This window comes from Balaenoptera musculus, chromosome 5, assembly GCF_009873245.2.
Source record: "Balaenoptera musculus isolate JJ_BM4_2016_0621 chromosome 5, mBalMus1.pri.v3, whole genome shotgun sequence".
Lineage (NCBI taxonomy): Eukaryota > Metazoa > Chordata > Mammalia > Artiodactyla > Balaenopteridae > Balaenoptera > Balaenoptera musculus.
The window spans coordinates 18,027,558-18,042,386 of record NC_045789.1 but is presented as its reverse complement, the minus strand read 5'-3'; the positions used below and the strand labels follow the sequence as shown (position 1 = coordinate 18,042,386).

General features: G+C 35.9%; 1 protein-coding gene across 1 annotated transcript in view; it reads left to right on the top strand.

Annotated features, from left to right (window-relative positions):
- STPG2 (sperm tail PG-rich repeat containing 2) overlaps nucleotides 1–14,829 on the top strand; it is a 344,744-nt gene that overhangs the window by 223,283 nt on the left and 106,632 nt on the right. Inside the window, exon 9 of the mRNA XM_036853457.1 lies at nucleotides 4,076–4,235. Coding sequence (XP_036709352.1) covers nucleotides 4,076–4,235 — 160 coding nt within the window. The remainder of the gene's footprint in view (nucleotides 1–4,075; nucleotides 4,236–14,829) is intronic.

Sequence of the window (14,829 nt, the reverse complement as noted above, 5' to 3'; positions counted from 1 at the left end):
GATCCCGCATGCAGCAGCTAAGACCTGACGCAACCAAAAAAAAAAAAACTCTTAAAAAAAAAGAATGTAATGGAGGCCAAAAATCAGTGAAATGACATATTCATAATGCTGAGAGAAAAGCAAGTCAACCAAGAATTCTGTATCCAGTGAAAGTATCATTAAAAAATGAAATGTGAAGTAAAGACATCCCTAAGTCCTTTACCATAACATGGTAAAAGGAAAATTTATTTTGAGGCTAAAACTTGAGTTCAGTCTTTATTCGCATTGTGCATACATCTTGGGAGACAACTCAGTGATCAAATGCTCCATTTCTTGCTGGGCCTGGGGGGTTTAATTGTTGGTGTTTGGTAATTAGAGTTTTGGAAGATAAGAGCATACATGCAGTTTAATATGTCCAAGGTTAGAGAGTATATGAAATTTCACATGTCAAAATGGCAGGGAACAGGGATGGGAAAAATACTGAATATTTTGAAATGAGGAGCTGGTCTTTGGGGCTCCAGGTCAGTTAGGCTTGGATTTTAAGTGGTTAATATAAGAGTTCTGGGCATGGGGAATTGTGCATGGGCTTCAACTCAACTTAACATGGTTGAAAAAAACCACAGAGTATGGGAAAAGGTTTTTCCAAAATACAAACAGGATGACCTGCCTTCCTTTGAAGTTGGTTGCCACCAGTGATTTTTTTTTTTTTTACTGCCTGATTCACTGTCTTCATGTGATTCCCAGCAACTTAACTACTTTGGATTTTGTTGTTGTTGTTGTTTGTTTGTTTGGGGCTTAAAATACTAGGAGCTTTCCTTTCAAATATCCTGTTGGTATCTTTCTGCAGGAAAGGGAGTTATCACTGAGGGTTTCATGTAGTCCCACTACTAATAGAAATAATAATGCTAATAATGATGATGATGGCACTGAAAGCAAATACTAGTGCATGTATCAGGTATGTTGATCTGAACAAACAGACTCCCAGATATTTCTCCAGCTAAGATGAGTTCATCTGAGATCAGCAGAGAATTGCAGTTTGGTGTCTGCAACCATGGTGAGCCACGTGCAAGTCCCTGCAGAGCAAGGGAAGGAGAACACTTTTACAGAAAGGAAAAGGGAAGTTAGGAGGGCTATAGAAAACAGAGTCCATGACATTTCATTGGCTGAGTCCTTGCCAGGAAAGAAGAGGGTCTTTCTTCTTCCTCTTGGGCTCTGCTGTTGTCCCATGGTTTGAGAGCTCTCCCTCCTGATCTTCTGACTATATTTAATTGAGGTTTTTGTTTATTAATTTTTTTACAGATACCATTCTAAGAACTTTGCATACATCAATTATTTTAATTCTATGATTATTTATGTCATTTTTAGGTAGGGTCCTGGTTTTCCAGATAAAGAGGTCAAGACACCTTAGACTTAACTTTAATTTGCATTGAGACATAACATTTATTTCATCATTTTATGGCATTTTCCCTCAGTCTCTAATTGCTCTTTCAGTTTGTCCTCCCACTGTTGCCTCTGGGAACATAACTGCTAGCTCTATCAGTGCCACCACTAGAATAGAATTTTTTTAAAAATTCAGCTTCTTTAAACTAAAAAATAAATAAAACAAATCTAAAATGGAATTTTTAATGTTCTGTGTCTTTTTGAATAACTGGCTGCCAGTTGAAAGGCTGGCATTTGAGACTGTGACCTAGATTCATGTCCTAGCTTTTTAAAATTAGACCAGGAAGATGAGAGTCAGGTGATTTTGGCTTTTATGCTGGGACTCAGATTCTGCTGCAAAGCATGTGGAATTTCCCAAACACAGGAACAGGATTCAAGTACTGGGTTAAAAAAAAGGTGTGAGAAATGTCTATTATATCCACTCATCATGTGCCTTCTCTGTTTTCTGTGATGTACAAAGGATCACCAACAGAAATTTGATGATCTTATCTATACATACTATTTTTCCCTGAAATGGTATGTAAAGTACTATATATAGGTATTGTTTAAGTTATTGCTTTTAAACAGGGTTTCAGATTTGTCTTACTAATCCTAGGAATTAATTAATGCCTAGAAAATTTATTTGACATATTAACCTCTTGGTCAGATAAAATGAGAGTTGAAGATGAGTAAGAAGAGCCTAGAAACATCAGTAAAGGACACAGGTAGGGAATAAGTTTTCAGAGAAGCATAAAAATGCTATAAAAAGATGTGGTCATGATGAGGGTAGTATATTTTCACTTGGTAGAAGAGCCAGTGAATCTAATGAAATTTAGGGTAGCTAGTTTGACGAAGTTTTCTAGAGGGGAACACACTATTGTTGAAGAAAACTGATCGCTTGTGCAGTTACTTACTTTTTCTTCAAGCCATTAAAAAAGAAAAAGAAAAAAAAGGTTCCCGTGTGGCAGCAGCGAAACCCGTCAGTCATATCTAGGCTAGGCACTGGAAGAGGGACTAGATGTTGACTCCAGGCAGGGTGCTAAGGGAAGCAAGAACAATAACAGCTTCTGATAAGAAAACGAAACTGCGTAGTAGGGATAATCAAGATCTTTGTAAAGCTTTCCTAAATACTCTGAGTACATTGTGTACTCATGATTTCTTTGTGCTTTTGTGCTCTCTTCTAGTTTCCCTTCACATACCACAGAAGCAGCCCTGAAAGGTCCAAAAGTCATCTTTGGAGCTATTGCTTCTATGGCTTATCCTCTGCCTACCTTTGCTAAATGTACTCCTAATGCAGACAAGAAGCAAACAGCTGTTGACATTTCTTAGTTGACTTATAGATTGTGGCATTTGTGTTTGACACAGTACTTAAACCAGAAACATGGGGTTTCATGTAAGAATCTCCTCCGCTAGTCATGATCAGTACTTTTACCATATTTAGTGATTCTTTGGAAGTGGGAGATAATGTTGTTGGCTTGTGCTTGAGGGTGATAATAGGGATATAAGGAACAAGAGAACGTATGTTTTATAAAGTATGGCTCCTAGATGGACTTCAAAAGTTTGCTTTCTCAGTATCCAAATTTGTTTGAATTATTTGAAACATTAAAATTCTTCTCTGTTGGTCTAGACCCTGATTGTTCAGTCTTGTTTTTTACGTTGAAATTAGCTTTTGTAGAATAGTAAGATTAGCTAACCCTTTTGTAGAATCAGGAACTAATCTAAGTATTTTACTTGTTTTAACTCACTTAATCCTCACAGCAACCCAATGACATACGATATAAATTTTATAGTTTCCCCACTTACAGATGAAGACACGGAGGATCACAGAGGTTAAGTAGCTCTCTTAGGGTCCCACAGCAAGTAAGGAGCAGATATGTGGACCCAAAGCAGTCTAGTGCTAGAGTCTCTACCCTTAGCCACAATACAAGTCTCCTGCCTGCCAGAAAATCATTAAAACTTAAAAAGTTTGGTCTTTATACATAATACAGATGAACAGATTTGTTATATATATAATATGTTATGTTTTAAAATAATTTGAAGAAAATGAGTTCTATAAGTTTCCACTGAGGTAATTAGCTAATGGTTTCCAGGCATTAATTGTGCAACAAATATATGATATTTTTGATTTAATTTAGTTTAGAATTATTATTGTGGTTATTAATATCCGTGTGGTTTATGTTGATTAAAAATGTTAATATAACTGTAGAGCACGTAAAGAGCCATAAGTGATGAAAGGGGAAGCCTTTTAACTTAATTGAAATCTATTAAAATGAAATAAGCAGTCTCATTTGTAGAATAAGTAAGGTGTGCTCACATAGGACAGTTAAGCAGGAATAGTTTTGCTGCTTAAGAAAACAAATAACCACTGCTCTCATTTCTGTATAAAATTTGATTTTCATTATGAAATTTGAAAATTAGAGTTTGATCTATATTATGAAGGCTATTTTTTTTAAGAATGTGAACCTATACTTCATAATTCTGTTTATTTTATCTTAAATTTTTGACAAGTGAATTTAAGGAGGGCATAGATTTAGGGATACTCTTTTAAATTTCTATTTTTAATGGCTAATTAAAGAAAATTTTCATATTTTCTATTACCATTGCTTAGTGTGACATATGCTATATGTTTTTGGAAATTTTTTATATGTTTATGCTAGTCCATTGAAATTTGTTTCAGGATGTTCCAGCACCAGGCACCTATGATGTTCAAAAATCATATGAGATGTCTCAAGTTCAGCATAAGTACATGCCACCTCGTAGTTTGGTGGCTAGAATAAAACATGCCTCGTTTCTTAGCACAACTCCTCGGTGCCTGGACAAAATGAATGATGGGCCAGGTAAGTGTAGACTGTCTTTTTAAAGAAATGGGAACAAAATCTAAGGTTTCCTTATGAAAATAGACAATTGTAAACATACATTTACATTTATCATGTCTCTTTTAAGTGTGCAGGACAAAAAAATAACCACTTATTTAGTGAAAGGTTTTAGATGTTTTTTCAACTGTAAGAAGGTTTGTTTGGAGTTTTATGTCTTTTAATGTTACCAAAGGCAATTTTACTAATTTTACTAGAGCTAATGTCATATCCTATTAGAGAAAAAAACCAAACTCTTAATATGCTATAGTTGTTAGAGGAGAAATAACTACTGATGTGGAAGATCAGTTGTATACAAGATATATATCATGCCAGTCTCATGGCATTATTTTAATTTTCCTCAAGTATTAAGAAAGCAGCTATATAAAAGGTAAACATTTATTTGAGGGGTTGAAATTCCAAAAATAATTTTGAGTTTTAAAATTGGTATTAGTTCAGCTACTAGTAATGGCATTTTTGTACTAAAATAGAATGAAATAACTTTCCCTGATAATGAAAATGAACCAGTAAGTAGATTATTTCACACAAGAGAATTAGATAAAGAATAGGAACAAGAGTTTCCAACAGCAGTTTCCAAATGTATTGCCACTAAATAACCAAACTGTTGTAATGAATCTTTTTTTTTTTTTAAAGTTACCTCGTATCCTTTTTTTTAACTTTGGGTTTATTTATTTATTTATTTATTTATGGCTGTGTTGGGTCTTCGTTTCTGTGCGAGGGCTTTCTCTAGTTGCAGCGAGCGGGGGCCACTCCTCATTGCGGTGCGCGGGCCTCTCACTATCGCGGCCTGTCTTGTTGCAGAGCACAGGCTCCAGACGCGCAAGCTCAGTAGTTGTGGCTCACGGGCCTAGCTGCTCTGCGGCATGTGGGATCTTCCCAGACCAGGGCTCGAACCCGTGTCCCCTGCACCGGCAGGCGGATTCTCAACCACTGCGCCACCAGGGAAGCCCTGTAATGAATCTTTATGAGACTATGAAGAGAAAAAATGAAACAGAATGGAGTTTTTAAATGAAAAATCAAAGCGGAAGAATACGATGGGTCAAGCAAATAAGAATACTTGGGAGACCCTGAGATCCATAGAGACTTGCTTTATTTTTCACTGTCTATCAGGAATCAAGTATATTACCAACTTAAAGGTCCATTTTAAGTCCAAATTTAGCTTTTCTTATTTTCTTTTTCTTCTCTTGAGTTATTGTACCATTGTTGATTTTGTCAGGTTTTAGCTTTGTTTTGAAGTAGAGTTCAAATTCCTTTACTATGTCTCTGACCACACTCATTATGTGGTCACCCAGAAGTGGTGCAGGGAAATTAGTTCTTTGAAGTTCAGGTACTATCACTGTCACCGTGACCAAGCACAATCAATCAAGTAACAATATCTATTCCAGAGTCTCTTAAAGTAGATTAGATTGATCTTCATATTTTCTGAAGATTTTTTTTCTCTTTGCCTTTACTCTCGTCTCCATAAAAATTATTATAGATGCAATGCATAGTAAGAGCTTCAGTTAAGTTCCAGAATTGGCACTCTGACTTTTCATTGCTTCAGTATTTAGCCTAGGGCAAGTAAATTCACTAATTGTTTCATTAGTTTCTATTTTACAAAATTGAGATAATATTTGCCACCTACTTGGCTCTCATGAGAATACTAAAGATTAATAAGACTGTATTTCAAAGTCATTTTCAGAACCGCTGAAGCTCCTTAGAAGTATAAAATCTTATTATAATATGAAACATGTTTCTTCTTAATGCCAAGCCAACACTAGCTTCTGAAAGAATTTGGGACAGGGAAATATCCCCATTATGAAGACAGATATTATTTGGAAGTCAAAGACATATGGACTGTCAAAGTCACTATACAACTGTAAATTAGCCAGCTTGCTAAATGAAAAGAGTTTATCACAATTAGCCAGTACTTCATTAAGTTTGCCATCCTGCATCTTAAAGTAGCCTATAATTCAGATAAATGATAGCAGAAATCCCACATGCCTCTATAATCAACACATTAGAGAAAAACATATGGACTTCTGAAGCTATTACCTGATGCGATGATTATGAAATCTGATTTCCTCTGACATATGTAGATACTGTGATAATTATAGAATTCATTCTTTTGAACTTAATCTGCTATCTTAAGGTATACAGTCCAAAATATGTCTCTAACATAGATTTAATAGGTGACCAGGGCCAATTTAATTAATATCCATGCTTTGTTTTGGTAATTGAAGATTAACTTCTGTTTGTCCTGTTACATTGATCCAATCAAGGAAAAGAAGTCAGGTGTGATATTATCAACTCTCTAAATAGATTCCTCTTTTTTTGTTAATTTTCATTTAGGTTAGGTTTTTTATTGATCAATATGACAAACAATTCTTGATTCTAAAATGAGAATAGGGCTTCCCTGGTGGCACAGTGGTTAAAAATCCACCTGCCAATCCAGGGAACATGGGCTTGAGCCCTGGTCTGGGAAGATCCCACATGCTGCCAAGCAACTAAGCTGGCGTGCTACAACTACTGAGCCTGTGCTCTAGAGCCCACGAGCCACAACTACTGAGCCCGTGTGTCACAACTACTGAAGCCTGTGCACCTAGAGCCCGTACTCCACAACAAGACAAGCCACTGCAATGAGAAGCCCGTGCACCGCAAAGAAGAGTAGCCCCCACTCACCACAGCTAGAGGAAGCCTGTGCGCAGCAATGAAGACCCAACGCAGCCATAAATAAATAAATAAATAAATAAATAAAAATAAAATGACAATAGCCCATTTATATTTACAGTTCTTAATACCATTTAACTTTTGCTGGGTACAATTAGTATGTTAAGTCTTTTGATTTTTAAAAAAAAATAATTGTTATATAATCAAAAGGTACAGTGATAATAGTTCTATTGGTTATATGCTTTGTGTCAATGTTTATCCTATGAATGATCTCCTTTATTATCATATCTTCTTAGAAATAAAATGAGAAAAAAGTGTTTTTTTTTAACCCTATTTTGTCATTTAAATATTGGTAATTTTGTTAAACCTTAATACCAGTGAGAAGAGCCTTTTTGGGTTTTATGTCAAATTATTTACAAGCCAGATAAAATTATTTTCTGTTATTATGTGTGTGTGCATGTATATGTACAAAACTATAAGATTGTTTGAATTAATTTGTAGAGCCTGATATGCTTATTTGTTCCTTGAGTCGTGACATAACTAAGAAGAATTGAGTGCTTTGCCTTGCAGAACTTAAAGAGCATGTATATTGTTATCTTTCTACCTAGAATAGAATAATAGGCAAGTTAAAATTGGTTACTGACTGTCGTATATTTGTAGGTAACAGTGTCAAGAACTGAGGTTGATAAATGACCCAAGTTATGAGTTTGGTTGATATACGAATAGTATTCTTCTCATGGGACTCATATACTTAATAGGACATTCAATCACTCAACATTTTATAGCTCTGTATTTATTTCAAATTGTCTTAGAACTTTTATTAACAGTATTGAGGTGATTTTATTTTATTCAAATGAAGTCTGCAGATATTTAAGAAGTGTAAAACTCATTTTCATTAGTCTAAATTAAAGAGGGAAGTAGTATATTTGCAATCAGTATACCATATACCGTTAAATGTTGTGTAACCAATAAAAACACATTTGAATCATTTAATGAAGACATTATTAAATGAGGTCTGTCACATTTTAAGCAATCTACTCTTATGCACCAAGTTTTTTTTTTTTTAACATCTTTATTGGAGTATAATTGCTTTACAATGGTGTGTTAGTTTCTGCTTTATAACAAAGTGAATCAGTTATACATATACATATATCCCCATATCTCTTCCCACTTGCGTGTCCCTCCCTCCCACCCTCCCTATCCCACCCCTCTAGGTGGTCACAAAGCACCGAGCTGATCTCCCTGTGCTATGCGGCTGCTTCCCACTAGCTATCTATTTTACATTTGGTAGTGTATATATGTACATGCCACTCTCTCACTTTGTCCCAGCTTACCCTTCCCCCTCCCCGTGTCCTCAAGTCCATTCTGTAGTAGGTCTGCATCTTTATTCCCATCTTACCCCTAGGTTCTTCATAACCATTTTTTGTTTTGTTTTTTTTTTAGATTCCATATATATGTGTTAGCATACAGTATTTGTTTTTCTCTTTCTGACTTAACTTCACTCTGTTTGACAGACTCTAGGTCCATCCACCTCACTACAAATAACTCAATTTCATTTCTTTTTATGGCAGAGTAATATCCCATTGTATATATGTGCCACATTTTCTTTATCCATTCATCTGTCGATGGACACTTAGGTTGCTTCCATGTCCTGGCTATTGTAAATAGAGCTGCAGTGAACACTGTATGCACCAAGTTTTAATTCATGGACATGTAAATGACTTTGTGATTGATCTAGCTCAGGTAAAGTAAAATTGTTAAGTGGAAAAGAATTAAACATTACTTTATCTCTCATAGTGATCTGTTTTGGACATTTAGAGGAGAAAAATACTCAGCAAATTTAAAAAGAAAATGAATGAAAACTTTGAGAGTGTGGAAAATTGGGCACTCCTACATTGTGGTGGAAGGATAAGTTGATATCAGTGATTGTCAAGGGCAGGCTGGCAGAATGTTTCAAATATACATGCCATTTAACCCTAAAATTCTCCTTCTGGGATTACCCTAAAAATTAATTAATACTATGTCCAAAGTTTTAAGCATCAAGTATATTCATCCAAGAATACTAATAATGAAGTTTTTAATGTCCTAAATGAAAGAAAAATGGGGTTTAGTTAACTCTGATGTAAAAACTGAATAGAGTCCTATGAAAAATTTTAAAATGGTATATATTGCTTAAACCTGATAACAAGATAGGATTCATTTGACCAATCATTTAACAAATATGCACTGAGAGCCTCTTATGTATTAGCAGTGTTCCAGGGACTTGTGATAGAGCAGTGAACAAAATATAAACATTGTTTCATAGAGCAAAGTTTTAGGATGGAGACATTTAATAAATGAATGAAGAAGTAGATCAATAGATTGATAGATGAGGGAAGGAAGAGAAAGAAAAAGAATGAATACTAGGTGGCTATAAATGCTATGGAGAAAAATAAGAGAAAACGAGGATTGGGAGTTCATTGTGGGTTCTGCATCAGTTTCAAAACTGTTATCGGTGAAGACCTCACTTAGAAAATGATCTGTGATTAAACAGCCTTAGGCTTGTAAAAGGTTGTGTTTTGCTTTTCAATTTTTAATTGTTTTCTCTATATGAACATATACTGCTTTATAGTAAGTAAAAATGATTTTAAGATTTTTAAATAAAAAACAGTTGAAGTTTAAAGCATAATTTTAATTAAAATCAAATATTTAAGTGAATGATTAAGCAATACATAGCATATAACGCAACATTTGTAGGCTGAACATAACAGGTACTGAGACTTATTTTATGTAGAAAGTATAGATCATTTCTAATGAAAATAACATTGTGATTTCTGCATCACATTCCCACAGGAAATTATTTTAGGAAACAAATATAATTCATCTTAGAAGTTAATTGAACATATCCCATGAAGATATTTTTGTTCACTTTTTCAATAAACATAAGCAATACCTTTGATATAAAAATCAGTGTAGTGTGAAAACTAATTATTTATTCTATTTTCTCAGTGGCTTGTAATATTATAGATTCAGAAATACTATGGAGTTTATGAAAATGCAGTTCATCCCACTTGCCGAGTGCTGTTAACCTATTGCAATAAATATGTAATTTTTTGGTTGTTTTTCTTTAGCTTCTAGAAATGCTTTTGGGCTGTTAAAATGCAAGATAATTCTGAGTATAGGCAAAAATTGATCAGATCAATTTTGGAGACTGGTTGATTTTATATCATTATTAAAAATGGTGGAAATTTTATTATTGAAAATGAACTAACTTTATTAGTTTTCAATCTCAAGTTATTTTTGTTTCTTTGGGCACTTCATATATATTTAAAGTAAATTCTTCTTATTTATGCATAATTTGAGAAAGATCAATTTATTAATAAGTATGTCTAATAGGTAAAATTACCCTATATGTAGTATACAGAATACTAGTTTTCTGAGTTATTCACTTTTTGTGTAGTAAAGAATCTTTGAAGACTATGGGAAAAGCTTAATCTGAGGAGAGATCAACTATTTTGGGTGGGGTGGGGGGCAGGAAAGAACTGATGCAAAATATTTTAGAATATAAAGGATAACAGAATCAAAGTCTGAAGTAGAGTGGTAGCCTTAAAACAGAAAATGGACTTTGTTTATTGAGGGGGGAGGTAAGTTGTAAAGAATAACTGAAAATATATAGATCTTATAGAGAGAGAGAATACAGGTATACACTTCTTTTTTCTGTACTTTGCATTATTGCACTTGGCAGAAACTGCATTTTTCACAAATTGCAGGTTTGTGGCAACCCTGCGTCGAACAAGACTATCCACACCGTTTTTGCAACAGCATTTGCTCACTTCCTGTCTCTGTGTCACATTTTGGTAATTCTTGCAATATTTCAAGATTTTTCATTATTATTATGTTTGTTATGGTGATTTGTAGTCAGTGATCTTTGATGTTATTATTGTAGTTGTTTGGAGGCACCATCAACTGCACCCATATAAGATGGCAAACTTAACTGGTAAATTACGTGTTCTGACTGCTCCTCCGACTTGCAGTTCCCTGTCTCTCTCCCTCTTTCAGGCCTCCCTATTCCCTGATACACAACAATATTGAAACGAGGCCAATTAATAACCCTACAATGGCCTATAAGTGTTCAAGTAAAAGGAAATATTGCATCTCTCACTTTAAATCAAAAGCTAGAAATGATCAAGTTTACTGAGAGAGGCATGTTTGAAAGCTGAGACAGGCTGAAAGCTAGGCCTCTTCCACAAGTAAGCCAAGTCGTGAATGCAAAGAAAAGGTTCTTGAAGGAGATTAAAAGTGCTACTCCAGTGAGCACACCAATGTTAAGAAGGCTGAACATCCTTACTGCTGATATGGAGAAAGTTTTGGTGGTCTGGATAGAAAATCAAACCAGCTACGACATTGCATTAAGCCTAAACCTAATCCAGAACAAGGCCCTTACTCTCTTTAATCCTCTGAAGGCTGAGAGAGGTAAGGAAGCTGCAGAAGAAAAGTTTGAAGCTAGCAGAGGTTTGTCGATGTGGTTTAAGGAAAGAAGGCATCTCTATAACATAAAAGTTCAAGGTGAAACAGCAAGTAGAAGTTTCAGCAAGTTATCCAGAAAATCTAGCTAAGATGATTAGTGAAGGTGCCTACACAGAACAACAGGTTTTCAATGTAGACAAAACAGTGCCCTATTGAAAGAAGATGCCATCTAGGACTTTCATAGGTAGAGAGGAGAAGTCATTGCCTGGCTCCAAAGCTTCAAAGAGCAGGCTGACTCTCTTGGTAGGGGCTAATGCAGCTGGTGACTAAGTTGTACCCAATACTCATTTACCTTTCCAAAAACCCTAGGGCCCTTAGGAATTATGCTATATCTATTCTGCCTGTGCTCAATAAATGGAATAACAAAGCCTGGATGACCGCACATCTGTTAACAGCGCGGCTTGCTAAATATTTGAAGCCCACTGCGGAGACCTACTGCTCAGAAAAAAAAGATTCCTTTCAAAATATGACTGCTCATTGACAATGTACCTGGTCACCCAAGAGCTCTGATGGAGATGTTCATTGAGATTAATGATGTTTTTAAGCCTGCTAATACAACATTAATTCTACAGCCCATGGATCAAGGAGTAATTTTGAGTTTCAAGTCTTATTATTTAAGAAATACATTTCATAAGGACCTAGCTAGTGATTCTTCTGATGGATCTGAACAAAGTCAATTAAAAACCTTCTGGAAAGGATTCATCATCCTAAATACCAGTAAGAACATTTGTGATTCATGGGAAGAGGTGAAAACATCAACCTTAACAGGAGTTTGTAAGACCTTGATTTCAACCCTCAGGATGACTTTGAGGGGTTCAAGACTTCAGTGGAGGAAGGAACTGCAGTCATGGTAGCAATAGTAAAAAAACTAGAATTAGAAATGGAGTCTGAAGATGTGACTGAATTGCTGCAATCTCAGGATAAATCTTTAACAGATGAGGAGTTGCTTCATATGGATGAACACAGAAAGTGTTTTTTTTTTTAAAGATGGAATCTACTCCTGGTGAAGATGCTGTGAAAATTATTGAAAGGATTTTGAATATTACATAAACTTATTTGATAAAGTAGCAGCAAGGTTTGAGAGGACTGACTCCAGTTTTGAAAGAGGTTCTACTGTGGGTAAAATGCTGTCAAACAGCCTTGCATGGTGTAGAGAAATCATTCATGAAAGGTAGAATCAATCTATGTGCCAAACCTCATTGTTGTCTTATGTTAAGAAGTTGCTGCAGCCACCCTAGTCTTTAGCACCCACCACCCCGATCAGTCAGCAGCATCAACATTGAGGCAAGACCCTCTACCAGCAGAAAGATTACAACTTGCTGAAGGCTCAGGTGATGGTTTAGCAGTTTTTAGTGATAAAGAATTTTTTAGTTAAGATATGTGCATTTTTTTAGACATAATGCTACTGCACTCTTAACAGACTACAGTGTAACATAAGCATAACTTTATATGCACTGGGAAACCAAAAAATTTGTGTGACTCACTTTATCAAGATATTCTCTTTATTGCAGTGGTCTGGAGCTAAACCCACAATATCTCTGAGGTATGCTTGTATGTAGAGGAGAGCTCATCGCAAACATCTTCTAAGTTTGGCATTATATAATGGAATGAATTATACATTGATAAAACAAAAAGTCCACATGGTTTTAAACATTGTTATGTTAACTTGAACTAAGAGGAATGGACACAATATATAAAATAAAAAGACTTGGACTCTTGAATTTCTATAGGTAGGAAGTTGGCTGAAAAACCTAGTTGCAAACATGGGCTACTTTTTATGGAAAAGGAAGGATAACTTGGAGGACAGAACCAAGAACCCACAGAATGGAGTTGTTGAACATACTATACTGAACAACTCCTTGAAAGTAGGACTGAACCCTCATCTATGAACTGGCAACTTGTGCCCAGCTGGATTTGAAATGCTATGCAACTGTAAGTGCTATGCCTCTCCTGTTTTTTCCCCTTTGAACAGGTGTGTTTTAGCATTTATTTTTTGACTGTTATACCATTAGCCTGATAATTTGTCTCTTTAGTTGAAGGTCCTTAGATTGAAAGGAACAGTATTCAAAAGGCTGCACCAGAAGAACTACAACAGGGGAGTCTCATTCACATCTGAACCAGAATTAGATGACAAGACCCTGGACCTTGAGTTAATGCCATAATGGGATGAAATCTGGGAGTCTTCAGAGCAGGGTTGCTTGAGTTTTGCATGTGGGAGATGTGAAATATTGTGGCTGAAGAGTGGACTGTAGCAGAATGTGTCTTCCAAAGATATTTGCCACTGAATATTTCATCCTCTGTGTTCTTCACACAGTGCAGTGTTGACACTGCTCTCATTGGGTATTAGAGTTTATTTCCGGTTTCCTAGTGGACTTTTGGTACTACCTTAACCAATAGAGTATGGCAGAACAGTTGCTCTGTGACTTCTGAGGCTAAATCATAAAAATTTCTTGCACTTCTGGATGGTCCTCTCAGAATGCCCCCTCTTGAATGTAGCCACCGTGCTGTGCAAAAGCCCATCAGCCAGGGAGACGCCCATGAAGAGGAAGAGAGAGCCCCAGTCCTCTTGCTGGGAGAGCTCCGGCCAGCAGCCAGCACCCAGCACAGACTTGCCAGCCATGGAAGTGAGCAGCAGTGGGAGTGGAGCCCCCAGCCTTCAGTCAAGTGCCCCAGCTGACAACCTGTATGGCCAAGATGAGACTTTCTCTCTGAGGCATGTCCAAAGTGCAAATTTATGAACAAAATAAATGACTGTTGTCATTTTAAGCCATTAGTTTTGGAGACTAGTTCTTTATGCAGCAATAGATAACCAGAACAAATTCTAAAAAGAGAAAAAAGACAAGTGAAAGCAGACGTAGTTAGTTGAAAGTAAAAATACGGAATAATTGGACTAGCGGGCAAAACAAGACTGCAGTATAGGTTCTTTTTAAAAAAATTGTCTTGAAGTACAGTTGATTTACAATGTTGCGTTGATTTCTACTGTACAGCAAAGTGATTCAGTTACGTATTCTTTCTCATATTCTTTTCCATTATGGTTTATCACAGGATATTGAATATAGTTCCTGTGATATACAAGGTACTTTAAGTATATAAAGTACCTTGTTCTTTATCCATCCTATATGTAATAGTTTGCATCTGCTAATCCCAAACTCCCAGTCCTTTCCTCCCCCAACCCCCGCCTCCCTTGGCAACTGGTAAAGGATTGGGAGAAACAGGAATTGGAAGTGTTGGAAGCCCAGCAAGCGTGCAGTCTGAGTCAAAGTCCTGCAGAGGGTAACTTAGCTTTAGCTTGATCTCAAAGGGGATACTTGAAGTGTAAGCTATACCTGAAAGTTGTCCTACCCAGAAGCAAAAGCGCTGAAGCTTTCATACTCCTATATCTATCAATCATTGATAAAGGGCT